Source organism: Chelonia mydas, chromosome 6 (assembly GCF_015237465.2).
Source record: "Chelonia mydas isolate rCheMyd1 chromosome 6, rCheMyd1.pri.v2, whole genome shotgun sequence".
In the NCBI taxonomy this organism is placed as follows: Eukaryota; Metazoa; Chordata; order Testudines; family Cheloniidae; genus Chelonia; species Chelonia mydas.
Window position 1 is genome coordinate 40,245,886 of NC_051246.2, and position 27,911 is coordinate 40,273,796.

The 27,911-nt window shown below is 41.0% G+C and overlaps 1 protein-coding gene across 4 annotated transcripts; it reads left to right on the forward strand.

Annotated features, from left to right (window-relative positions):
• On the forward strand, positions 1–27,906 carry OVCH2 (ovochymase 2). 4 transcript variants are annotated; one of them, XM_027821192.3, is made up of 21 exons: positions 5–214; positions 3,838–3,947; positions 4,694–4,785; positions 8,091–8,263; positions 9,752–9,847; positions 10,974–11,125; positions 11,902–12,097; positions 13,910–13,933; positions 15,620–15,710; positions 15,819–15,952; positions 16,577–16,717; positions 17,855–17,985; positions 18,781–18,874; positions 20,490–20,621; positions 20,885–20,956; positions 21,598–21,784; positions 23,259–23,328; positions 24,495–24,690; positions 25,121–25,272; positions 25,628–25,793; positions 27,709–27,906. In XM_027821192.3, the coding sequence occupies exons 1-21, from the start codon at positions 124–126 to the stop codon at positions 27,756–27,758; spliced, it is 2,550 nt and encodes an 849-aa protein (XP_027676993.2). In that variant the 5' UTR covers positions 5–123; the 3' UTR covers positions 27,759–27,906. The 4 variants fall into 4 exon arrangements, 3 of the variants coding, with proteins under 3 accessions (XP_043404850.1, XP_043404851.1, XP_027676993.2); XM_043548915.1 differs by lacking the exon at positions 27,709–27,906 and having other exon boundaries at positions 1–214; positions 25,432–25,667; XR_005225437.1 differs by lacking the exons at positions 18,781–18,874; positions 21,598–21,784; positions 23,259–23,328; ... (2 more) ...; positions 25,628–25,793; positions 27,709–27,906 and having other exon boundaries at positions 1–214.
• The last annotated feature ends 5 nt before the right edge of the window (positions 27,907–27,911 follow it).

Below are 27,911 nucleotides of genomic sequence, written 5' to 3' on the forward strand. Positions count from 1 at the left end.
ATGGCTGGATTAATGAGTAACCTCCACTTTAATTAGTCAATTGCTGGTCTCCCACAGCGTCATTTTCTTCTTTCCCCCTATAAAAACTCTTCCCATCTTTACTTGGTCACTTACAGCCTCAAAATGCCAGTAGCCCTAGGCGACCTGCTTTTATTCATGCTTGGGATAGTTTGTCTTAGAGAAGGAAACTCCGTGCCACTGCGTCTACAAAAAGGTAGGATCAAGATTTAATCATTTTCTAAAGGCAAAAGCCCAGATTCTCAGATGGTGTAAAACAGTGTAGCTCCACTGAAGTAAAGGAGTTACACTAATTTATACCAGTTGAGAATCTGACCCTAGGTCATGTCTGTCCACTGCAGAGTTTTCAAACTGTTGGGTGCGCCCCCCATAAAGGGGCACAGAGGAACATTGGGGTGGCGAGCGGCAATGCCAGGTGGCTTGGGCTTTAGCTCAGGCTTCAGCTCGGCATGGCAGGGCTCGGAGAGGGAGCGCCACCTCCACCCTGTGACTAATCTCTTTTTGTATGGTTGCGGGGGAGCGCAACCAAAAATTGTAACTCAAAGGGGGAGGGGGGGGCTCAGCTCAAAAAGTTTGAAAACCGCTGGTCTACAGTATGAGGTTTAATCCACTCCTTTTGTTATGTTGTTGCATGTTTGTGAGTGGACACTTGAGAATAAAAGGTTTTTCAATTTAGCTTAATTCTTCCTTTAACAAGCTAAACTAAATCAAAATAAGATCTTTGCAGTTTTGCCCCAAAATAACAAAAGTTGTGGATTAAAACTGATGTAGTTATTTCTGTGCCAATTGTATGTTATCAATCCAAAGTCTTTACTTCAGTTGAAATGAAATGACTTGGACTAGCTCCTCTTTTAAATTGTCTTGTATTTTAAAATCCCAGAGTGTACTCCATTTGGACCCATTTTGAAAAAAAAAATCCTGAATATTTCTAATGATTTCATTTGTGTAGATTATTTGTTTCACTTTTTATATGGGTGTCAAGACACAAACCACTGTTAGAAATGTCTCTCCAGCCACACTGGGTAGAAATATGATGACTAATCTGGATTGTTTTCACAACTGTGTCCAATTTAATCATACCTCATGATTTTTTAATTGCTATTTGGTTTAGGAATATGGCAATCATTATTAGAAGTGTTAAGAGTCATGTTGTGGATTTCCATCAATCTCTTATTGAATAATGCAAAAATATGCATGTGGTCAGCAGGGTCTGATTTCAATTACAGTCTGAGAATCCAGAGACACTCCAGTGCAGTAAATCTATGAGATCAGAATCAGGCCAATTGTATTTTTTTTGTGATCTCAACTTCACTTGTGCAAAAGGATAAATTAAATTTCAGGCTTGACTCACTGAGGCAGCAATATATTTGTTGTTTTGTAAAGTGTGTGTGTGTGTAGACAAAATATTCTGATAGCAATGGGACTAAGTTTTATTGGTGGTGGAGTGCCAAAGCTCGCAGCAAACCATCCAGTTCTGGCAGATGCTTGCAAAGCTGAACAAGTGAAAAGAGAAATTTTGGAGTTGCATTGCCCAAACCCAGCAAATTACCCATAGTTCCACTGTTTTTTTTAATTTGTTTTCATGGACATTTAAGTCAAAAGTGTCCCTGGAACATTTTATTACAAACACTGCCAGCTACTCTTGGTATCTTAAATAATGGCACATTTTATTGCTGCAGCATTCTGCCACACAGGTAGCTGCATTGCAGAGATAGGTGAGAGAACCCTATATACATGGTCTGTTAAATGCTTTGGAGACTTTTGACTTCACTGAAAATTTTCACACAGTTTCAAATAGAAAAGCAAAAATGGGAATTATGGGTAATATGCTGGGTTTGGAAAATGCATCAAAACGACAATGCCCTTTTCATTAATACAGATTGCAAGTAGTTGCTGAAATTGGAAAGATTGAGTTTAGTTTTGCAAAAAAACCTCTATAAACTCAGTATTATTGCTGTAAGTGTTTTTCTGTGTACACACACACACACACACACACACTTAAAAAAATATAAATATATCTGTCTCAGAGAGCAAGCTGGGTAGCAGAGGTATTTAGGCCAGTGCTGAATGCTTTTGAAAAGTCCACCCATAAGTTGCTGATTATCAAAGCCTATGTAGTGGGTAGGTCAACCCTATTTGTCCAAAATGTTTTAAGGGATGCAAACAAGTTTGGCTAAATGCATGGTCCAATAATTGACGGAGTTAATGGAACAGCAATTCATTCCCAACATTTATATAAAAGGGAATTTCAGATTAAAGGGGTTTTAAGTGTTCCTATATATATTTTTCCTTGTTTGCCTCTTAATATTTGTTCATGGCAGAAAAAAGTCATATTAGTAAAAATAAAACATGAGGACACCCAAATGGAGAGCACCTGTAGCATGTAAACAGTTGCTCTTGGCTGGTCTGATACAGGTTCTCTACATTAGTGATTGCCTTCAGATCTCAGAACATATAGCAATGGGTGAGTCACTGGTCTGCTGCATGAAGTATTTAGAGATAGAGCTGGTTTTACATGAGGGGGCACACACCTGTCAGGGATGGACTAGGTTTACATAGTCCTGCCTCAGCACAGGGGGGCTGAACTAGATGACTTCTCGGGGTTCCTTCCAGCCCCACGTTTCTATGATTCTATAAGCTATGACACCAATTGCAGGTTAAACCAATTCTGTCAGACTTTTGCTCCACTGCTTCCCTCCATTAATTAGCCAATAAAGTGCACTTTGCTGGTGGTGAATTCAAGAATACAAGACAAATACTGAGGCTCTAGTCCTGCAGCCTGAGCTGCACTCCTGCATTTCGGCAGAGTCCCACTGAAGTCAATAAGGCTCTGGTGAAGTAGTCCACCAGTGTGAAACTGATTGCAGGATCGGGCTTGAAGATGGGTTCACTTTGTCTCGCGGGGTGTAAAAATGGGTCCTCATCTTCCCTCTACCATGAATGACTGCATAAAATGCTTACAATCTGAAAAACAGGGAATGCAGCTATTGGAGGAAAAGATGGGAAAGCTTAAAAATGGCTTCATAGTGTAAGAAAAAAATACAGATCTGCCCTCCCCTCCCAAAATGAAGGAAGCTGATGACACTACTCAGAAACACAGAGCAGAGCAAACAGACATCTCACAGTATCAGCATCCCAGGACATATTAAAATGTAACAAAACTGTTCCCTGGATTTGTGAGTGCTTCAAAGCAGGGCTGGAAAAAAGTGGCGCTGGAGCAGCTTTTATCACCTTGAAAGCTTAAGTTTCTTTCTGACTGTACCCAGTGCAGGCACAAAAAATGGAGAACCTGTGTCCTGGTCTACACTAGGACATGAAGTGAGTAGACTTACGTCGCTCAGGGGTGTGAAAAATCTGCACCCCTGAGTGATGCAGTTAAACCGACCTAACTCCTGGTGTAGACAGTGCTAGGTTGACAGGAGAATTCTCCCATCAACCTAGCTACCGCTTCTAGGAGAGTTGGGTTACCTACGTCGACAGGAAAGCCTCTCCAGTTGGCATAGGTGGCGACTTCACTGAAGCGCTACAGTGGTGCAGCTGCAGCATTTTAGATCCAGAATAAAAAGGCAATGAGGAAACACAGAATTATTCCTGATCCTATAGAGACCAAGCACATTAATGAGTGTTCAATGGGGTTGATTGTCTGAGAGGACTATAGGATTGGGCCCTTATATGTCTCCTACTTGATTCTACCCCTGAATGTCTGCATGCTTGTTGGTGTTGAAATCTTTGATGCTAGAGTCAAGAACAGAATGATACACACAAGCTCATTTTCTTTCTTTTCTTTGATTTGATTGATTTGATTTTGATACCCTTCAGATTCTAGGTGTGGACACAAGCCACATGAAATGAAGCCATGGAATAATTTCAACCTCCTCACTCGCATTGTTGGTGGGAACCAGGTGAAACAAGGCTCGCATCCATGGCAGGTTAGCGCAAGGGAATGCAGTTTTATCCTGTGCCACTTTGGGAACAAAGGCCCAACTTTTCATAGATGTAACAAAAGCAGAAAGGCAGGGGTACTTTGTGCTCATTGGCACATCTGGTGCTCTATTGTTGAGTTCCATGCTGCTTTTAGCAAGAGCAGTGAAGCAGACAGAAGGCAGGAATAATTTCCACACTCTCCAAGTTCCTAGAAACTTTTGTTATGTTTATTATTGGGTCTTAAAGGGAGTCTGTAGCTGGTCTGTTATAAATAGGGATGGGTGAGCTTGTGTGGAAAATAAAAGAACCATCACAAACCTCCAGAGAATGTAGTGATTGGGAAGAGGGTGGTGCCTTGTACTGTTTGGTGGTCTGAGACCGCAAACTAATTTCACATAGGACACCGAACAGCTGTGAAGACTTCTGGCAACCTGTCTGAATTGTATTGTATAGAGTCTAAACAACCAACTCCCCTCTCCAGTGTGCTGAATATGTCCATCTTTTTGCCTTTGTGAAATATAATTTGTACTCATGTCACAAATTTTTTTGGAGGTAAAACTAAACACTTATTGGGGCTCAATGGGAGCTCTAAGAGCTGAGGACACCAAACCCCGCCCGAATGCCAAGAAGTGTTGTTGAATTTTCTTAATCAGTGTTAACTGTAATGTGGTGAAGGCTTTGAGAATGCTCTCTTTCCTAGATCAAATAAGATGTACAGATTTTTACATGACAGGCATTCTTTATGATGCAGGTTTCCTTGAAACGATGGCAAAGGCATTTCTGTGGAGGCACCATTGTTTCTGCTCAGTGGGTGGTCACGGCAGCTCACTGTGTTTTAGACAGGTATGGATGAGGAATTTTACTACAGGGCTGCAAGTGAAGAAAAGTGTATTGCTAGTAAAAGTGCTTGCGCTATGGCATTTGTTTGTGGCAATTGTTTACAGACCCCAATAACCTTTCCATCTGAAAAATACTGGTTGCAAATTGAATTTTTATTGGGCGCGTGGGGGGATGGAAAAGAACTCATAAAAGTTCACAAGCCATTTAAAGGAGGAAAATAGACCCAAAGTGTAGTAAGGAGCAGCTATGTTGTTCGGGGATGGGAATGTGCATCCAGCAATACCAATGGAGTGTAATACTTCTGTAAAGGTTACTTCGAAACGGCATAATGCAAGACACTAAGGGCTCAATCCTGCCTCATTGCATGCCACAAACTTCCAGTAAAATAACAAGAATTTTGAAATGCAGGATCAGGCTTTTCAAAAGAAACAAACCTTAACAAAAACTGGAATCTTGTGGGATGAAAGATTTCCAGTAAAATCGAGGGTGCTAATGGAAGAGAGCTAGAGACTCAATAGGTGGCACTCTTACCTCTGAGTACAAACTGGGTCCCATTATAGCACCAGGGAATGCACTGCTGCTGGAGATTCTCTTTGCAATTAGCAATGACTGATACCCCTGACCTAACCTCCTCTGATATAACACATCTTGGGGGAACCCAGGGCTATGAGGCTCCTCGCTACAACCTGCCCTTAGCGTGAGGAAGCCTTGTCTATGCCTTTTGTAGGTCAGTTCCCCATTTCCATGGGCAACACAAGCACTTTCTCTTCTTTAAGCCTTGCAGGCTCCATTGTCGCTCTGTAGATTAGCGACTGGCACACTCCAATGCTTGAGCCACCAAGCATCTCTCTGGAGTGTCCAGCCTCTGGTTCACTGACCGCATACTTGCAGTATTCACAGATTCACTGCTTCCAAAGAAGCAGCATGCCCCTGCTTACCAGTTCCTCCTCAGATTACCACTCCACTTAACACAGAGCACTTAGATATGTGTATTGTGAAATCAAGGATAAGGTTTATTTAACAAAACACAGAGATTCGAGTAGTACCAAAGAGAAGTATTGGCAGCAAATGGTTACACATTCTAGAGCCTACATGTAATCACGTCTTTAATGTAGAGTATTGCGCACCCAAAATCCTTGCAGCACTTTACAGCCTGGCTTGACTGTGGCCTTCTCCGAGACAAGCACGCTGTCAGCTTGCCCGCTAGGTGACAGACCTAGTGTGTTCCTTTGTATTCCAAGATATACCAGCACAATTCTTTGTCTTTTATTCATAAATAGGGAATTTCTCTGCTGTTTGTTTCATCCTGTAGATTTCCTCTCTAGTCGATTTCTTGCAGTCTTAGGGTATGTTTACACTGCCCACATTACAGCGTGGCTGCGGCAGCGCTGTGACGTGGGCAGTGTAGTCACACAGAGCTCTCCCGGCGATAAAAAAAAATAACCACCCTGAATGAGGGGTGGTAGCTTTATTGCTGGGAACTGTGTTCCCAGCGATGAAGCGCTGTCTATACCGGTGCTTTTCAGTGGTAAAACTTTTGCACTATGGGGTGTTTTTTCACATCTCTGAAAGACTAAAGTTTTAGCCCTGAAACTGGCAGTGTAGACACAGCCTTACTTAGCCCTTAGCTCAGTATCCAAATAGGCATACATTGTGAGGCATACAATACACACTACCCAAATGGCCAGACAGAGATATAAATGTCTGTTACCTGCTTCCTGACAGGAACCTTAAGAACATCATTTTCAGTATAGATACATAACTTCTTAATAATCTATCCATACATGTCACAATGATGATTATGAGCTACTGGTTCTCTGTAGAGACCTTACATACTACCTTTTGGTGAACTATTATGAATCTATCCGAATCAAGGGATCCCTGTAAAACTGTATATACTCCGTGTCCTCTGCCAGCTGGCATCAAGGGGCCCGGGTCACACATAGTAATTAAAGATCCCACACCTGGGAGCTGAGGGGAGAGGCGGGAGCTGAATTAACCCCAGTTTCTGTCCCTTGGCTTAAGCCTTATGAATCAGCACTTTCATGGAGAAATCAGAAGGCTAACGATGCTTATCAATGTATAACAGTTACTTTTTAAAAATTAGGAATGACTCATATCACTGAGCAGATTCATCAAAGGGACAGGGGTTCAGTTTTGCATGTTAATAGGAAAATGCCTTGTCTGGTTACTACCTGTGAATAATTTTAACAAATTAGGCTGGGATTTTCGGAGGCATCAAAGGGAGTTAGATGCCAATTCTGTGGGAAGTTTGCACCTAATTCCTTTAGGTGCCTTTGTAAATCCCAGCATAAGGAGATCAAAACTGAATTTCTCTCTGGAAAACCAGCACTTCCTAACTACTGAAGTGTCTAATCTATGTATGCAGTAGTTTTGTGTAATTATTGTACTGCATTGCTAATTTCATTGAGACCTAGGATGGAATCCACTTCTATGGGGAGAGCCAGCACAGGGATGATATACCACTTAATGGCACTTATGCCCTCACAATAGGGTCCAAATGGGAGCTAAATGGTGTGTAAGCAGTGCTTTCCTCTGCATAGTGGTGAATTTCACCCTTACTGTTAGGATACAGGACTGGGAATTTTTTGATCTGGGTTCTAGTCCTGATTCTGCCACTGACTCAGAGGATGATCTTGGGGAAGTCACAGGTTAGTTTCTCTGTGCCTTAGTTTTCCCATCCGAAAAAACATCATGATCTAATGTTGAGAGCACAGGGCTAGAAATAAGGAAGTTCTTGGGTCTGCCACTGACTTGCTGTTTTGCTTGAGCAAGTCACTGCTGTGTACCTCAGTTTCCCCATCTTTTCTTACTTCACATGGGTGTTGTGAGGATAATCTATTAATGTTTGTAAAGTGCTTTAAGATCTGTGGATGGGAAGTGCTACATAATGGCAGTCCTTATCAAAATTGTATGTTAAAAAGACTGAGGGGATGTCTACACTGCAGTTGGAGGTGTGACTGCAGCATGTGTAGACATCCCTGAGCTAGCTTTAAGCCAACTATCTTCAATACCAACTGCAGTTAATCTGCAACAGCATGGGCCTCAGTGTGGGCTGTACAAGCCCATTCAGGATGCTGGGTATTTATTCAGACAGCTAGCCTATGCTGAAATCCATGCTTTACTGCTAGATTTACTGTTACCTAAAGTAAAGCTAGCTTGGAGGTGTCTGCACATGCTGCCAACACACCTCTGATTGCAGTACAGACATACCTAAGAATGCCTATATTTTTCATTGTCCCGTTTTTCTACTTTTGCTCTTTAAACGTTAACTTTCTACCTTACAGACACTTACGCGATTACCTGAACATCACTGCTGGAGAACATGATTTAAGTCTCATGGAGGAAGGAGAGCAGACACTACCAGTTAAAGCCATCATTAAACATCCAAATTTCAACCCCAAAAGACCAATGAATTATGACATTGCCCTTGTGAAGCTGGATGGTGCTTTCAACTTTAGTAAGGCCACAATGCTATACAATTATTTGTAATTATAAACATTAAGCTCACAGACCTCCCTGTTAAACATTGTTGTTAAAGCATAACTCCTAAGGAGAAATATTTTATTTTAATTTTAAATACATTTCTTCATAGAAAAAATAATTGTACCATAATAAAATCTACAGCATAATGGAGATGGAAAAATAAGAATACATCAGTGTGCATGGCCTTTGTGTTTTTGAGAAAGAGTAATTAAAGATCTGGAGGCAAGTCAGAAAAATAACTGAGGTGAATAGACTTATTCACATGGAGCACAACCTTGAAGAATAGGGTATTACTCATTGGGAGTACAGCTGTTAGAATTTGGCCCTAAGTATTTAACTGAAATGCTTGTGTTGAAAAGAAATTATGTTCGTGCGTCCACAGAGTGGCACTCCCAGTATGTTCCAGCTGGGCCAGATTAAGGCAACTCAGGGCCCTAGTCAGTGGTGCTGGAACAATTGTATAGGGGTGTGTGTGCTGAGAGCCATTGAACTCAAACTGTAAACCCTGTATACAATAGAAACCATGTCAAGCCAGGGGGTGCAGTAGCACCCCTAGTTCCAGCACCTATGGCCCTAGACATAACATAACATGGGCCGTTTCTATGGCCCTGCTACTGTGTCATCACCCCACCATCCACTTTTGGTAGAGGTGACTGGAGTTCCCCTCTCCTTCCCATAGAAGCAGAGGAAGGACATGGAGTTCTCTTTATAGTGACAGCATGGACCCACCTCCATTTGGGAGTAGGAAACAGAGACAGGGACAGCAGCTTGCATTCATTCTTTCAGTACTTACTCCAGCAGTCAGGGTGGGCGAGCTGGGCCCACTGCACTCTCTCCTCTTACACAGGGATGTCTCCTGGAGTAGTGTTAACAGTGCCCTCTGGAGCAGTGTACCTTGCTGTTAATACCACATTGAGATGCATGAGCCAGTTATCTCTCTCAGATCTATTGTTTCAGGTTCTCTGCAGACACAGGCACGCGTCCCTGTGTTGTTTATACTCGGTTCACATTTGAATGGTTTCCTTTGCAAGCATGAGGACCAGATTATTTTTTTAATAGGAAAATTTAGATTCTTTTATAGAAAGATAATTTGAGTATCTAAGGTCTGTAATACCTATGACTTAATCTGGTCGTCCATTCTGTCAAGCTAACAAATGGCAACACAATGAACCAATGAATTCTCAGGTTAAAAGAATACATTCATCCAATAAAGCACCAGGAAAGAAGGTAACCTCCTCAGAGGTGCTTTGAAAACAGGCATTGGTTATCATACTCTGAGGGAATGAATGAGTTTCCAGCAGCTTGTAGCAGGTGTCTTTTTCAGATTAACTCTCTGATTGATGTCACAATAAATTACAGTGCTATTTTATTTAAAGATTTAGTTGAGAAGTAAAACAAAGCTTATGTTCTTAAGGTCTTCTTTCAAATGTTTAACAAGAAATTCCATGTATATTCATGGTAGGTTCATCAGTTTTGCCAGCCTGCCTTCCTGATGTGGGTGAAAAGTTTGATCCGGGAGATGTTTGTACCACTTGTGGTTGGGGCCGTCTAAAAGAGAGTAAGCCACTGAAATAACTTTTTAATTTTCTTAGTATGGCTTATAAGCTCCTTTATTTTATTTTTTTCCTATTTAGGTGCTTAGCAGTTTGTGCAGCAGCATCAAATCTACAGACCAGACAAATGGTGTAAACTCTGCGAGAGCGAGAGTGTTCTTTTAACTGGGATTCTAATGCAAAGCCTTCCACATTTTTCTGACTCTTCAGTTTTGTAACATATTATGTTGGGTCAGCTTGTATCTGAAAGTCAGAACACAGACAATTTAGGCATCTAGCCACAGGTGGGCCAGGAAGAAAACAGCAGCTAAGAATCAGAATTGGAACTTCAAAACAGAGCTTAAGTGGTACAATGGCTCTGTGTGGTCCCTTTGCACTGTGCACAAGAGTAAATTTCACCCTGAATGTATTACAGAACTCTGAAGTAGTTTGCCAAAGGAGGTTGTGGAAGCAGGAGGTATAAACTCAAGTCCTACTACATATCCAAGTATTTTATTTTGAACATTTTAACTTTTTCTTTTAGTTCAACTGTCCGAGGGTGGAATAGTTTTGCTTTTTCTTTAAAGGTGAACTGAAATTCTTTCTATATGTATTAATAAGGGTTTTATAACAAACTTAAAATACATCTGTGGTATATAATCTGAACATCATATGAAAATCTTGAAATCAGGAGTTGTATTTCATAGTTACAAAAATGATCCCATTTCATAGGGTGAAAATGTCTGGGGGGATATTTTGCATGAAAACAGGACTTTGAGGGGCGGGGGAGAACGAGCTGATTTTTGTTTTAAAAGTGGTCTCTTTTTAATGAAAACCTGTTTTCTAAGGCTCCTATCCTGTAATGGCCTCTGCATGGGCAGATCCCAGTGCCTGCACACGTCACTGCAGGATAGGGGCCTACATTTTCAAATCAGGACAGTTGAAATTTTATGCAGCCAAAGATCAATATTTGAATTGAAATATTATACACCCACATAAAACTTCACACAGTCATATACCCAATGGCTGTTTCTCAAAATACAACATTTCGACAATGAAACTTCGCCAAAAAAACCCCTATCATTATCCACTGAACTTTCAGTATGTCGAGCAAACTCGTTTCCTTATTTTTTCTTTCATCTTCTATTTTAGATGGAATCCTCCCTCAGGTCTTGCATGAAGTCGACTTGCCAATCCTAGACAACAAGGAATGTTCTAGAGCTTTGTCAACCTTACGGAATCCAATCCGAGGAGACACTTTAATGTGTGCCGGATTTCCAGATGGAGGAAAGGATGCATGCCAGGTTGGTGGAACAGATAGCCTTGCAGACCTTGCTGTAGCTCACATTTGTGTGTGTCTGTGTTTTGAGTGAATAGACGTATGCTATAATACAATGATCAGCAGTGTAATCCATTTGATATTTTAACTCTTCAAGGATGGCCAGTATAATCCATTCATGACTTCACTCCATTTTATTCTCACATCCCTTGTGTATGGGTTCCTTGAAATTACTTAGGGTTTGGAAAACCTTTCAGGTTAGCCTTTTGGAACATGTCCCAGTGCAATAACACTTGGAACTTCTCATATTCAGAACACTTCATCAACATTAACTAATGAAGTCTCATAATACCCCAGGGAGGTAAGTAACAAAGTGGTGCTCTGATTATCAAGAAGGAAAAACTGAGGCATGGAAGTTAAATGAGACACTCCTGGCCACAGAGGGAATCAGTGTCAGAACCAGAACTAGAATTCGAGTTCCTCGCTTCAGTCCTGTGCTAAGACCATAACTCATCCCACTCTTGCACTAAAAATGTGGACACGCATCTTGGAGGCAGGGAACATGGTTGTCTATTTTTTCCTCCCTCTCACCCTCACAATGATCCTGACTAAATACAGCAAGCCCAGCTGTGGAGGCACAGTCTGATTTCCTTGGTTATCTTAAAGGGACATGCCCTAAAATAGCAGGGGGATTACTCCTGTACAAAATACAGCTGGATTTTTCTGGAATCATCCAGTGGGAGCTCATACTTGCTTAGTCACATACATGCTTTATATTAAGATGGGTTACCTTTATTATAGGGTGATTCTGGAGGCCCTCTTTTGTGTAGGCGTAAGCATGGTGCCTGGACTCTAGCTGGGGTGACCTCCTGGGGTATGGGATGTGCTCGAAGCTGGAATGATAACATGAGGAAAAAGTATGATCAGAGAGGATCGCCAGGGGTTTTCACAGATCTTCGTAAGGTGCTCTCCTGGATTCAAGAAAACGTCAATACTGGTAATAAAACCTCCACAAATACATTAGTAATATGTAGGAGTAAAGATTTCCTGGTGTGTTCTTCATGGCTCCATTTTTTTTTCTTTTTTTAAGCTTTGCTTCATAGCAAATAACGATTATGGATTTCATTATGTGTCTAGCTGGACAGCACTCCGATTGCTGATCCTTCATAGGAATAGAAAGGTCATTGTTTAGAACTGTTGCAAATGGTGACTATTTTATTATCATTTTATTTTATTTTGTCTTCTCCCTGGACAATCATTGAGTTTCAAGGATTGGATTCAGTTGGTGTGTTAAAATGGAACTTTCATTCATTTACATCCTTTTCATTAGTTTATAGCAGAATATTTGTGATCTCTTGGGCCCAAACCTGCACTTCTTGAAGTCACTGGTAGCTTTCCTTGAGTGAGTTGTGGTTGGTCAGGCGTTGTAAATGTATGGAGAAATCCATACTTTCATGAGTTCTCCACCTTTCACACTTTCCCTCACTGTGCACAGAGGGTGAAATTCACTCACTTGCAGAGGGTCAGCATGAGGATTATTCACCACTTCTAAATTAATGGAGCTGATGACTTAAATGGTGCATAGGCTTTGTGTTGTCACTCTACACAAGGGTGAATTTTACTCAGAGCAGTTATAAGTTGAGCTAATATTTTCTTCAAATTTGGGCTATTTTCTTTAAATGAAATCAAGGGTTGTGGGAGTATAAGTGGAGATAAATATGCATTAGCTGAGATTCACATATACTGGAAACGTTTTTTTTCCCCCCACAGAATTTAAACAAAAAAAAGTTTTTAGTGAAAATGTGAAAATGTCACTGAAAGTTTCAACTTTTGATTGAAAAACTGAAATATAAAAAAAACCCTGAAATCAAATAAAAAACCAAACATTTTGTTTTCAGGATTTTGGTTTCCAGTGAAAAACTGAAATGTCTTCAGGAAAGCACCTGCTTTCCATGCAAAATTTCATTTAATTGAAATTCTAATTTTCCATCAAGAAAAGGTTTGAGTGGAAATTTTTTTATCAGCCCTATTCATATATTCTTCTTCTTTATTACTTATTTTGGTTATTCTGCTTAAATTATTTGGAAATAACCTAGCTCAACATAAAAAGGGGTGCTTTAGAAACAACCCATAAAATATCATAAATTCCATTTGCATCCACCTTACAGCCCCTTCACAATGTCAGATCAGTACAAGGGGTCTGATAGTACAACTGAGCATCAGGCCCAGAATGTCATTTGTATGACACTACTAGGCAGATTCTGCCACCCTTAATCTGCTAAATAGTACCTTACTCCACAAGTAATCACATTCAGCTCAATGGGACTACTCAGAGTAGGATGCTACTCTACTTGATTAAGGATTTGTCTGCATATGAGTTATTCTGGAATAGCTATTTTATTAATAATAAATATAAATAAAATAGGTATTCCAGAATAACTCCATGTGGGGGACACACTTTCTTATTCCAGAATGAGTTCCTTTTTCTGAACTAGCTTAATCCACTTCCAAAATAGATTAAACTAAACTGATAAAAGTGCTGTTATTTCAAAATAAGTGTGTCCACATATGGAGTTATTCTGGAATACATATTTTGCTTAAAATTCACACCCTATCTTATTCCAGAAGCCCTAAAGGTGACAGAGTCTGGCCCAGAGTTAGTAATTTCTGATTTAAAAAAGAAGTTTGATTAAAATTCACTATAGTTTTTACAAATTTATTCATTCTGATAAAGGCAAAGTGTATAGAAGATTTGTCATGAGACTGAATGTGCTTCTCTAAAATTCCTTTTTTTCCTCCCCCAAACTAGATTTGAAAATGAAAAGTTCCACAGGTGAGTACTTTAAACTTCTACCTGTGTTAGAGATATTATGGCAAATGATATAAAAACTCTATTGTTACATTAGCTATGATGGGGGGAAAATACATATTTATGGTCTGATCTTGTAAACAATTAAACCCTGATTCAGCAAAATATGTATTTAAAGTTTAAGTTCATGCTTAAGTCTGTCCCTACTCAGGAAGGCACCTAAGAGTGTGCTTAAATATGGTTGACCTCAGAAAGGGAAGTGGGATTTGAAAAAAAATCCTTTAGAGCACCTAATATAAAAATAAATGTTTTCATTCATTTTTATTTGCATTACTTGTAAACATATATTTTTAAAAATAGTTAAATATTCCTCTGCATGGTAGAAATGAAAACTCAAACAGTACATGAGAACCAGAAACTGAGTGGGCATATTTTGAAGTGTTATATATAAAAAATAGAGTTTGTGGTTTGCATTCTTCCTTTCCACTATGTAGTTGTACTCAACTCTTCAGTAAACAAGTAGGTTTATTTATAGGGCTGTCAATCACAGTTAATGCATGCGATTAATGCAAAACAAATTAACTAGATTAAAAAATATAGTCACTATTAATCAGTTTTAATCACACTGTTAATAATAGAATACCAATTTAAATTTATTATAAATAGTTTGTTTTTACTACATTTTCAAATATATTGATTTCAATTACAACAGAGAATACAAAGTGTACAGAGCTCACTGCATATTATTTTTTATTATAAATTTTTGCACTGTAAAAAAGATAAAAGAAATAGTATTTTTTTCAATTCACCTCCTACAAGTCCACTCAGTCCTACTTCTTGTTCAGCCAATCACTAAGACAAACAAGTTTGTTTACATTTATGGGAGATAATGCTGCCTGCTTCTTATTTTCAGTGTCACCTGAAAGTGAAAAAGGACATTAGCATGGCACTATTGTAGCCGGCATTGCAAGGCATTTACGTGCCAAATACGCTAAACATTCGTATACCCCTTCATGCTTCCACTTGTAGGATCTTAAATTTTACATTGTTTTGTTTTTGAGTGCAGTTATGTAAAAAAGAACGAAAGAGAAAATAATAACTCTACATTTGTAAGTTGCATTTGCACAATAAAGAGATTGCTCTACAGTACATGTATGAGGTGAATTGAAAAATAGTTTTTTGTGTTTTTACACTGCAAATATTTAATCACAATATAAAATGAAGACTGTAAACTTTGTATTCTGTGTTGTAGTTGAAATCAATATATTTGAAAATGTATAAGAACATCCAAAATATTTAAATACATTTTAAAATTCTGTTTAACAGTGCAATTAAAACTGTGATTAATCATGACTATTTTTTAATCTTGTGATTAATTGCAATTATTTTTTAATTGTTTGACAGTCCTTATGATAAAAATGTTGCACTAATGCTCTTATCGTACAAACGTAAAGGGATTTAGATAGCTTTTTTTTTTCCTGGGCCTCACTGTGCATTAAAACTTTGCTGTCTGTTCCCCTACATGTGAATAATGGGAGTAAACAGGAGGGAGACGCAATACAAATCTAATCTTGTGACAAAAATGTATCTGAGAAATTTTAAAACAGTAATCTTGTAATCCTCCTTCCATGCTAGATGAGCTTTTGGGGGTAGCAGATGACTGTATGTCAAACCTAATTTTTTGTTTCATTTCAAACCCCCACAATGCAGCATCATGTAGCATCCAGGATGGTAAACTCCCCAGCAATGAAGGTGAATTACGTTTCCCAGAAAGTCCCAAACATTTCTATCAAAACAACCAGTGAGTAGATGCAAGCATTCCTTTTTCAGAAGCTACATGCAATGACCTTGCAGCTGTAGTTTGTTGTTTGATTGCAAACAAGAACTCATCCAGTTTGTGTCATTGCAGGTTGTGTGTGTGGACTCTGCTGGTCCCAGAAGGAATGCATATACTACTTAATTTCTCCCACTTTGATGTGGAGTCAGACATGTTCTGTGACTATGATTCTTTGTCAGTGTATTCAAAAGATGACAGACTTGTTGGTGAGTTGCTTTTCAGTGATTCTGTGAAATATTTTCATAGAGTCCTTCAGTGTTGTTTAAAGTTATAATAGAAACTGGATCCACTGCTTTCAGGCTGTATATGTGTTGTCACTGATCACACTGAACTCATGCTTGCAAGTTACATGTCATGTGTCCCTTTAGGAGCTTGGCCACTAGATGCTAGCAGTTTACTATTTCCGCTACCTAATGGAGTTACCCTTTAACTTTAAGTGGTAGAGGCTTGTGTTTTGGTAAAAAAGGGCCTTGGTTGAAAGCCTGCTGACAACTCATGCAAGAGTGAGTGGTATTACCCACTTATTACAATTTATTGGGGAAAAGTGTTTGGAGGAGGAACTGAAGGTTCAGTGAAATGATAATGGGCCAGCACAGAGGATGTTAGTTTTTAGCTTTTGGGCTTTTTCAGATGTAAAAGCTTTTGGACTTTTGAAAAGCCCAAACTGAGGGACTGTAAGAATTCTAGTTATTTGTACTTTTGATTTTTTTTAATGACCAAATACTGTAGCTGAGGTTTTATTATTTTTGATATGCATACATTTTCTCAACCAACTTTACTACGTTTTTTTAAAGATGATTGTTCTCTAATAATAAATATGTAATTTGCAGGGAGATTCTGTGGGGTTGACTCTCCACTACCCATTTTGCTCAGTTCCAATGGTATAAAGCTGAAATTTGTCTCTGATAACAAGGCTTCTGGAACTGGATTTTCAATGGTGTACAGAGCTCTTTCACCAGATGCTCTTCCTGGTAAGTGTTAGTGCTGTATTATATCCTCCCTGTCAATTCGTTGTATAAAATCCAATGTATTCTTGAAGTTAGCTGTTCTGAGGCCTATGTAGTTGCATTGTCAGGCACATGACCTGAGAAAGTGGGGATGGATCTTGATTAAGTTCAGTCTGAGGCTTGGTTTGAGGCTGAAAAAGCATTAGCATAAAGGATGAAGGTGTGTGAGTGCTCTTTCTAAGCAGATGATGGGATGGAGAGGACAAGGGAACTAACTGCAAATGGGACTATCGGATCTGTCCTGAAAAACCCTATTGCTATGAGGAATCAGGAGAGAGATTGTCTCAGTGAGAGTCCCTCCCCCCCGGTAATTTCCTCCCCACCAACCAAGTGGGATCACATCCTGTTCCCTACAACACAGGGGTGTTCTAAGGCTTATTTAATTAATTAATGTTTGTACAGTGGCAGAGATCCTCAGGCGAAAGATGCTACAGAGGATCCTGGGTCCAATCACTCCTTCTAGGAGGGAGTCCAAGGGAGACTGCTAAGTAGGAGGAAATGTTTTTGGGTGGGGTTTGTTTTCCCCATGGAACAGGTCCCAGGGCCAGCCTCCAAATCTGGAAGATCCCCTGATCAAGCAGAGAGAGGCCTTGTGTCTCTGTGACTGTTTGCTTCATTCCTTGGCAGAGTGATTCCTTTTTAAAGGCTTCTGCAACTGTGTGGCAACTGCCCCCAGCACTCCTCTTAAAGGAGGTTGCCATCTGGAGGAAGCACTGGCCATGTTACCTTTCCAACCTGATCTCCGAAGGGTATAGGGGGAGGCAAAGTGCAGCTCCCTGGCCTTTTCTTGTCACACTCCTTCTGCTGTGGCTCTGCACAGATCCCAGTACCTGCAGAGTGCTCTCTGCAGGTTTGGGAGAAGTATGTTACTGCAGTGGGCTGGCTCTCTCTCCCATGTGGGAGGGGGATGATCTGAGGGGAGAGGGTCCCCTCTGTGCATGGATCACAGTAATGGGCCAAATCATTCTCCCTTTCTTTTTTTGTATTTCACCTGTGAGAGCACTGCTTGGGAGCTGTTCTGGATTTTAATTTAATGGATGGACAATGAATAGGAAAACACTTGCTTCCCTTTGATTTTTTTTTTTTCCTGTGTGTTTCTAGATTCTGGCTGCGGGTCCTTAGCTGTCCTCTTTGAAGGAGGAGTGATACAAAGTATGAACTATCCTGAGCCGTACAACAATCTGGCAGACTGTCACTGGATTATTCATGCTCCAGAGAACCATGTAATCAAGGTACAGTGCAGGAAGGGCTTACACCTTTCATTCTGTGCAGATAATTTCTTTTGGAAAGAAATAAGTCGTATACTAAGTGTTGGCAACAAACGCTTACTTTAGTTAGCACCTTCAATTCTTGTGTAGTGCTGGTGGGTCCAGTGCATGCCTGTTACATTCAATCCGAAAAACAGCTCTATTCTCATATTTCAGATCTGTTAGAACTGTAACAAAGTTTGGAATCATTTAGACTTGGGCTTTTGGCTTGGCCCGCTGGCACTAGTTGCAAATCGTGGATCTGGATCTAGGTCTAAACTCCAATTTCTCCAAAGTTTTGGGGATGTTTGAACTGGGTGTTTTGGTTCATTACTAGTGTAAATTAAAATTATATTTCTCTCACTAGCTATAAACATAATGATTTTCCTCCTATTAGCCTTTTGTTGAAGATAAAACAAAGAATCAGTTTAATATTGCATACACCTTCTATCAGGGGACTTGTGGCACCTTAGAGACTAACAAATTTATTTGAGCATAAGCTTTCGTGAGCTGCAGCTCACTTCATTGGAATGCATCCGATGAAGTGAGCTGTACCTCACGAAAGCTTATGCTTAAATAAATTTGTTAGTCTCTAAGGTGCCACAAGTACTCCTTTTCTTTTTGCGGATACAGACTAACACGGCTGCTACTCTGAAACCTATCAGGGGACTGTATCCTGTCCTTAGAGGAGCATGACCTAGGGTATTAAAGATCTGTAATAGGTCTTCCCATCTCTTAATACTAGCTCTATAATCTAATTCTTTCCTTTTTCTTTTTAAGCTTACATATGAGTATTTTGAAATAGAGGAAAATGAAGACTGCTCCTATGACTCTGTAACAGTGTATGAGGATGTGACAAGAGAGGAAGAAATAGGTTTGTTTTTTGGTTTTCAAAACAGGTCATTGATTCAGACCTGGCTTCTGTTGTTCTCATTTTGTATCTCCAAACACTATAATTTAGCAAGTAAAAACTTGACAGCCTGTAAAGTAACAAATCAAAAAAGAGCAATTCCCCTTTACTGCCACTAGATGCTGAAATGAATAGTATTCTCAGTACAGTAAACACTGACATTTTTCACCACTGATCCTTTTCAGAGGACTATATCTACTATCCATTTACTTAAATAGAGAAACATATCTACATCATTAAAATCTTGGGTATTTAAATTGTATCCTAAATGCAGTGCTTAGGAAATACTGCCAGATACGTGTTTTGCACCACTGGTGTTTGACAACACTGATTATACAAAACAGCTCAGGTGACCTGAGTTCAGTTTGCTTTTCAGGGGCTTGTTCTTCTTCACTATCCCATTGAACATTGGTGTAACTCTCATTAACTTCACTAGAATTGCCCCAGGTTTATGGCAGTGTACCAATAAGTTAGAGGAGAATTGGGCCTAAGGACTTGTTCTATCATTTGTCAAGGGCTTGGAATACATAATAGGCCCAATTCATCCCTGTGCTGGTGCTAGTGTTGGAGCAAAGACACAGGGGAAGTAGCTTGTGCCTCCCTTTATTCAGAGACTGCTGGGACCAGTTGGGCCCTTGGTGGTCTAAGGAAGCCGTCAGGACTGCCTTAACTTGCACCTCCAGCAATGGTTCCTATAGGCTTGTGCAGGAGTACAGGACTGCCATGGCCAATGCCTTGCCACTCCAGCCCATGCAGGAGATTGGGTGGAGAGGGATTCCTGCACTGGGGATATTTTCCAGAGGAGTCCTATGGTTACTTTCAGCCCCTTTGCGGCAGCATAGCAAGGCTGAATTCACCTGTAGGCTTTGATTACTCTTTACTGACTGAAATTGGCTTTGTTTGGAGGAATCTGAAAGCTGCTGGAGAATGTAGTTTTGCTGTTGGGAGCAGCTTTGTGTCTTTGGAAGGTAACAGTAGCTTTTTTGAGATGAGAAGGTGAGAGAAAAGGGAACATCTAACGGTGTGGTACCATTTGTAAACTACAAACTGTAATCATTTTTTGTAATAACTTGGTCAGTTAATGACAGTGGGATACTTGGATGATGCAAGGAAAGCCAAATCTCCAATGTATTCCTCCCACAGTTGTGAAACATGATGAAAAGGACACAAATACCCACAACAGAGCTGGCAGATATAAATCTATGCATGAATGCTCCACAAATCCTCATCTTGACAGCTGAGGTTAGACATGGACCAGATCTAATTATCCTGAGACATGGGAGGGGATCTGAAAACCTAAACACAAAATTGAATTTTGCAAATGGCTTCTATATTTATGGACCAAAGTCCTGGATCCAAACGCCTTGAATTTTTGGGAAGTTTGGAATTTGGATTGAAATAGTGTTGCTGAGTTCCATGAGAGCTCATTCTAACATATACAAAAGTAGGTTTCTTTCCAATCATGTCTGTGTTTTGGAAAAAGTGTGCTTCTCCTTTCCACCTTCCCCTTTTCTTTTGTTGCCAGTAAAAGATATAATAGTTATATATAATCGTTTGTAAATCTTGGGTCTGTCTTTAGCTAGGTCTTGTGGATTTGCTGTCCCAGCGCCTGTTTTGAGCACCTCTAGCATGATGCTGATCATCTTTCATTCAGATGAAACCGAGACCTTTGGGGGATTCCAAGCCACATTCTCCTTCATTCATGTAGCAGGTAAAAGAATTGAAACATAGTGTATACGTGGCAGCCTGCTTTGCCTTGGGGGCAGCAGGGGGCTCTGCAGCGAATCTTGGTATTTCACCTGGTTTTGCTCTGGGTAAGTCTCCTCGTAAAATGTAACTGAAGATTTCCGTCATCAGATGTTGTTCCCCTGTAGATAGATTACTAAAATCACAAGAAATTACTAGTTTACCTCTGTGACAAAACCAAGAGTAACTTCATTTGAGATACACTAATATGCTATTTTCACTTGCTAGATTTAAATATATCAGATTCTAACAATGAAACAGCACCTCCTGAGGGTCTAGATACCACCACAGAAATTCCAGGTAAGGCAGCCTGTGATACACCTTCTTCAGTGGGAATGTGGTATAATTTGCGTGGGGAGGAGGGCTTATGATTGTACCTTGAGTTGCTCCAAGATGCTCCAGCTGAGAAGAGCTAAAGAAATAAAGGTGTAAAGAATAAAGAGTTGGCTTTAGAGCAGTAGGCCCTGATTGTCTGTCTGGTGCCTGCACCTTGTGCACTCACTTACACCAGTAAAATGTGGGTTTAAAATGCTACTATTTTGATTTGGTAACATTTTGCAAAAACTCACTTTGTACTAGTGTAAGTGATAACACCAGACACTGGAGAATCATGCCTGTACTTTTAGAAATTGTCTTTTCACCCCTAAAGGTTTATAGAGTGGGGTGAGTCCGCAATATACTACAGACCTAAGACTTATTCATTGTACTGTAGATGATCTTACTCTTATGAATAGGCTCTTTTTCTGCAACAAGCATCTTCTCTTGGTAGTGGTGTCCCTACACATTTTGATGCATTGCAGTGGGGGAGGTTTAGGGTTAGGAAAAAGGTTGCTGAGGTAGGCTACCCTCACAGTAAATGCAGTCAAGCAAATGTAAACTTTCCCCCACTGAAAACTGAACTCTCCTTGAGTATATAAACCCTTTATGTTCCATATTAACAGATGACATCTGTGGAGTGCCTTCAAATCAGCCCAGGTTTCTCTTCAGTAGGATAATGGGTGGTGAGGAAGCTGTGCCCTTCTCATGGCCTTGGCAGGTCAGCATACAGATTTCAGCTGAGCACATCTGTGGAGGAGCAGCTCTTACCAAAGAGTGGGTTGTCACAGCTGCTCACTGCTTTACTTATAAGTAGGTACACGTGGAAAGAAGATACTATAAGATTTCTGGAGGGAGTTTTTTATCACAAAATGTCATGTACTGTACAATGTGATGGATGGATGTGTTTTGATTTAGTTCTATTAGATCGGTGTAAAGCATGGGCAGCTAACATCTTCTCATACAATTAATTTGATACATAAGGGGATACTGACAAGATTTATAGTCCCCAAATTTGTCAGCCCTGGGGAATTCCTCCCTGATTGTCCTGTGCCTCTCCATAGCATGAGCTGCCAGGGCCCATCCACAAATCCAGAAGATCCTTCAGAATCTGTTTAGATCCTGGGAGATCAACAGGAGGCCTGGTCTATCTTCCCAGAGGGTTGTGATAGGCTTGTCATTATTAAGAAGCTCATAAACCCACAGATTCTACCCCTTGTTACTGGGATTGGGGAGGACACCTTTATGGAAGGAGTTAATCATGGACCTTGGCAGCGGCAGCTCCCCCTAAAAATATTTTTTCCAAAAAGTACTGTAACTCTCGAGTATTTTCTAGATCATTTGTAATGAGTATTATATGACTGTGTTCATTTTGTACTTTAATGAAAAGCACATATAAAGATCCTCCTGTTCTTACTATTGGGTTTTCTTTCCACAGCGGGGGCTCTCTTTCTGCAAGAGCTTCTTCTCCCAGGGTTGACCCTAGAAATTCTGGTCCATTTTCAGATAATTTTGAGATTATCTTTTAAAATCAGAGGTCAAATTTTCAGAAGTCTTAAGTCTCATTTTGAGAAGTGACTCAGGTATTTAGGGTCCTAAACCCCACTGATTTGTTTTCAAAGGAACTTAAGCTCTGAACTGCCTAAGACACTTCTGAAAATGGGATGTAGGTGGCTTTGGAAATTCTACCCCAGGTGTCCTGCTTTTGCTGTATTTTGCTGTAAAAAAAAAAAAAAAAAAAAAAAAGAAAAGAAAAGAAAAACCTATGAGAACTGTGGTCAGAGGGAAATTCTACATTGCATGATCTCATCACATCAGAATCTTTATATGGCCTCTGGTGGTTCTGCATTAATTGATTTTTGTCTCAACAGAAAGAGAAACAACTGTAAAGGATATGACATTTTTTCTGTTGTGTTTTGATCTGTGATGCTGTTAATCATTTTTTATTTTTTTTAACGAAAAACTGACGTGAAACTAAAAAATGATGTTAAGTGTTGATTTGGTCCCTAGCATGTCTATGTCCTGCTGCTTCTCTAGATGCTTTGTATAAAAATCAGACCCTGCAAGCTCTTTCCTCCTGGCCCAAATAATTCTTTTGCCTAATCACACTGCCAGGTTACAGGACTTGATTGTGTTGCTATTGAAGTTATTCCCGTTGATTTATGGGATAGGATTGGGCCTCTAAACTTAAATCTTAGATTGTTAAGGATTAATCATGCCAGAGATTGTTAGACAAACTTCATGGTGAGAAGAGCCCTGAGTATGTTCCTGCTTTCTTCTTTTTTAGGGAACAGTACAGAGATTTATGGATGGTGGTTGCTGGACTCCATGATATTACAGAGCAAGAGCACAGTCAGGTATGAATTAAACCTGGTTTGTACATTAAATACTTCTCACAACCTGGTAGCATGGAGGATGCAGCAGATTGTTGAGTTGCTGTGCAAATATAAATGGAGGCTACAGATGCGCACAAGGAAGTTTAAGTGCCAGCACAGAATTCGGAGGTGAGCAGTAGTGAGCCCCAAACTCTGCGCACTGCTCCCAACTCACAAGTGTGAAGGATGCAAAGGGGGCAGCGCATGGTGGAGGAATGGCTAAGCCACAACTGCTGCAGTATCTTAATTCTAAATCCTGTGAGACCTGGTGATCGTTGCTAATACAAATGCTTTCTGGTGTGCTTCCCTTCCGCATCCCATTCTGCTGATTTTAGTTCCTGAATGTCCTATGTGTGTATCTCTTACCTATCATGACAAGACAGCTGCTTTCCAGCAGCTAATCATTAATAAGGCTAAATTTTAGTCATGGGTATTTTTAGTAAAAGTCATGGACAGGTCACAGGCAGTAAACAAGTTCACGGCCTGTGACTTGTCCAAGACTTTTACTATATACCTCTAACTAAAACTTGAGCCAGGGAACTGTGGGTGCTTGGGGGGGGGGGGGGGGGGGGGGAGGGGGCCAGGCTGGGGATGCTGGGGGGGGTGGGGTGGTCTGGGACCCCTATTGGTGCTGGGAGGGGCAGCCAGGGGCTCTGTGAGCTGCTCCTGCCACAAGTGCTGGCTCCGCAGCTCCCATTGGCTGGGAATTTCAGCCAATGGGAGCTGCAGGGGTAGTGCCTGTGGGCACAGGCAGCACACACAGCCCCCCTGGCCACACTGCCTAGGAGCTGCAGGGACATACCGATGGGAGCTGGGGACCCCCCCCCCCCCGTAAGTGCTGCCCCACACCCCAACCCCCTGACCCAGCCCTGAGCGCCCTCCCACACCCAAACTGCTACTGCTGGCCTAGGACCCGCCCAGCTCAGGCAGCCCCTGAGCCAGCACCGGCCACTGCAGAGGTCATGGAAAGTCACAGAATCCATGACTTGCATGACCTCTGTGACAGACACGCAGCCTTAATCATTAATAATCTTGGTGGTTCTTCATGCACCATCCCCAGAGCTCCAGGCACATTCATAAAACTGGAATGCTTTAAAGCACCAGGCTGCCAGCTCATTCAATGAATTGCCGTGTCTTCCCTTTTCTAGAGAAGATCAGTGAAGCAGTACATTATTCATCAAGATTTTAACGAGATCACCATGGATTCCGATATTGCATTATTGCAATTGACTGAGCCCTTGGAGTTTAATCACTACGTGCGTCCAGTGTGCCTGCCTGAGAAGGATGAGGTGGTTCAGCCTTCTAGGGTGTGCACCACCACAGGATGGGGTACTCATAATGAAGGTATGCAAGTTTTTTCACTTTATGGGGCTGTGCATACTGCAGATGTATTTTAACAAACACTACAGGGCACATGAGAAAGCAAATTGTATCTTTCTTTGGCTTCTAGAAAATTAATTTGTTAATTGGGATCTGTTCTTGATTACATAGATGGCGAGGTGTGCATGGGGCGTGGTAACAATCAGATCTATTAAAATGTGGTACAGTCTGCAGAGGGGGAGTACTGGAAACTTCATCACTTGAACATTTAAAGATAGGACAAAGCATGAGAAAATGTCTAGTAGAGAGCAATCCTGCATTGTCAGGAGGAAGGGCATGGTGATCTCATGGGTCTTTTTCAGCTCTCATGTCTGACACTGGCAGGAGGTAGGTGTATATCAGTGTTCATCAGCAAAAACACAGACCTGTGATTTTAAGTTATTTTCACTTCAAGACAGAGAAAAGTCCAATAAACTTCAGCAATTGGAAGTCCCAATCCTAGTCTCGGAGGCATGTCAGAACTACTATGTAAGCCATCCCGGCAAGGTGACCCAGCGTATGCTCTGTGCTGGATTCCCTCTGGAGGAGGGAAAGGACTCGTGCACGGTAAGTTAACCCAAAGTGCCACTATTGTGCTTATCAGGGAACTGCAAAGATCTTTGATTCTGAAATAGGGAGTGCTGAGATGTGAGTGGAAGGGTCTGTTTCACTGTGGACAAAAGTTACTTATCTGGTACATTGTGAAACAATTTGTCATTCCAACAGTGCCATCAGCTGTTCATATTACACACCCACCCACGCACCACAAAAATGGCACATCGTGAGCCTATGATAAAAAAGAAGGACGAAAAGAAATGAGTTAAGTATGAATCAAACACATAATGAGTCAAGGTTTGTCATGGCAACACATTGAAAAGGCAATGTTAATTTGTAACATAAACTATTTTCTCTTACAATGCAGGGTGACTCAGGTGGACCATTAGTTTGTCCTTCAGAAGATTCAGGATTTTACACTCTGAGTGGACTAATAAGCTGGGGCTTTGGTTGTGGAAGGAAAAACTACCCAGGAGTATATACAAACGTTGCTGTTTTCATTGACTGGATCAGTCACTATATTAACAATACTGGTATGTATGGGGCGGGGGGAAAGCGACTGTGTTTGCTTTAGGTGCCCAGCCTGAGGCACATTAAAAGGGCCTAATCCTTTTCAGAGGGCAGGTCCTTAACACTTTCTGAATGGCAGGCCCCTTTAACATGTCTCAAGTTGGGCACCTGGGAATGGAGGCACCCAAAATCAGTAGTCACTTTTGAAAGTCTCAGCCTTGACTCTTCATCATATATTGGGGTGGCCAAACCACAGCTTGTGAGCCACATGTGGCTCTTCTACTGATAAAGTGCAGCTCATGTAGCCCTCCACCCCACCCTATTCTCCACCTACCAGACTTGTGGGGGTGGGGGAGAGAGCTCTGAGCATCTGCCTTGCGGGAGGGTGGTGGGGTCTCTGGGCTTCTGCCCAGCAGGACGGGGGGCTCTCAGGGCTTCTGATATGCGGGCCATGCCTGCCGGAGCTCTGGGCTTCAGCCCTGCTCCTGCTGAAGCTCTGATCCCTGAGACCCTCCCCTTTAGCCCAGGCAAGCACTCCCTGCAGGGCTGAAGCCCCGAGCTCTGGCAGGTGCGCCCAGCTCTCGAACTTCTGAAGATTATTGTATGCAGCTCGGAGGGTCAGTAAGTTTCGCCCCCCTGTCATATATTATTATTCCTACCTTTGATTGCATTTCTTCAAGTCAGTAGTGTGTTTCCTTAATCTGCTTTGCTTTTCCAATTTTTCGAAATAAAATGACACTAGATAACAAAACAATTTCAGTGCCATCTCCATTTAATCCAGTGTATGAACGTGTAGTCTTGACCGGTTAGTTGAGAACCCTTGAAAGTTTTCACCAGGGAATCTTTTAAAAGTTTTTCCAGTTGTCATTTTTCTATATCTACTCAATTTCATACTATAAAGATCAAAAGACCAGTTCTAACAGGCCTTATTGTAGTGCACCCCCAAAGCACTAAATACAAACTTAGCATATAAGTCTGGCAAGAAAAGCAGATTTCTCCTCTGTCAGTAGGATTCCAGCGGTGTAACTGTTGGCAGAATTTGACTTATAGTGTGTTAATCTGTCTGAACACGTTCCCATACAGTAAAGGCCAAGTTCCAAACTCATTGATGGTCATCTGAATCTAGTTTCAGTTAAGTTACCCATTCTTTAACGTGTATTTTTGGGGCAGTCACACATTACAGGTTAACATAATTTCAGAAATCGGCAGGTATTAGAAGGAAGATAAGAGAGGGAGGGAATGAAATGAATGTGATGCTTGTCAGTCATGTCACTCAATGAACTATTGGAAGGTGCTCAAATATGACAGTGATGAGGGTCGTGTAAGAGCCTGTACTGACTAGAATAAAAAGGCTAGTTTTCAGGAGCTCCCACAGAGGTCAATGAGAATTTTACCATCAACTTCGGTGGGAGTAGAATCAGGCTCCAGCTTTTTCAATTTGAGATCTGTTTTTCAGGTATGGAAGACATAATTGTTACAGTACTGGTGGCTTCGCTTTTTATTCATGAATTGAGGGTGACGGTATCTCTTTAAAACATACTGTGGCCGCCTTTATGGGCCAAATTGTCAGCTGGTATAAATTGGAGCAGGTTTGTTGACTTCAGCATAGAAGTGATGATTTGTACCAGCTGAAGATCTGGCTGTAGGTGTCTAAACTTGTAGTGATAGCCGCTACAGCAAGGAAGCTGAGTTAGAATGCAGCATAATCCACTTCTCTGCCCCATGGGGTGACTTTTTTTTTAGCAGCAATTTTTAAACTTTGCAATACTTCTGCTAGTTAAGATAATTTAACATTAATTGCCAGTGTTGGTAACACATTTAACTACAGAAATTCTTGCTGAGGGCTTGTTTACATAAAATATAATCAGTATAGAGATGATGCAACAGCTTTGCTCTCTCTGCTGTTCACTAATATGAGTGCATTGCTACCATATGCAGGCAAGGCACAAGGATTTCCAAACTACTCAAACTTTCAAGACAACAGCTAAATTCAGTGAAGATCTGGTACGTCGCGTCATCTGCTCCAGCAGTTCTGCCTTCACAATGAAATTCTTCATGGCCTCTAGCGACCTTACTTCTGTGACTTCTGGGTGGCTTACAGTTTTCCAAGTAAAGATTAAAATTCCTTTGAATGCAGCTTT

Excerpts from the sequence above, each read along its gene's own strand:
- OVCH2 (XM_027821192.3), top strand. The coding sequence starts at position 124 with ATGCCAGTAGCCCTAGGCGACCTGCTTTTATTCATGCTTGGGATAGTT. Across the intron at positions 8,264-9,751 it reads GGATGGTGCTTTCAACTTTA|GTTCATCAGTTTTGCCAGCC; the intron begins GTAAGGCCACAA and ends TATTCATGGTAG. Across the intron at positions 15,711-15,818 it reads CATTTCTATCAAAACAACCA|GTTGTGTGTGTGGACTCTGC; the intron begins GTGAGTAGATGC and ends GTGTCATTGCAG.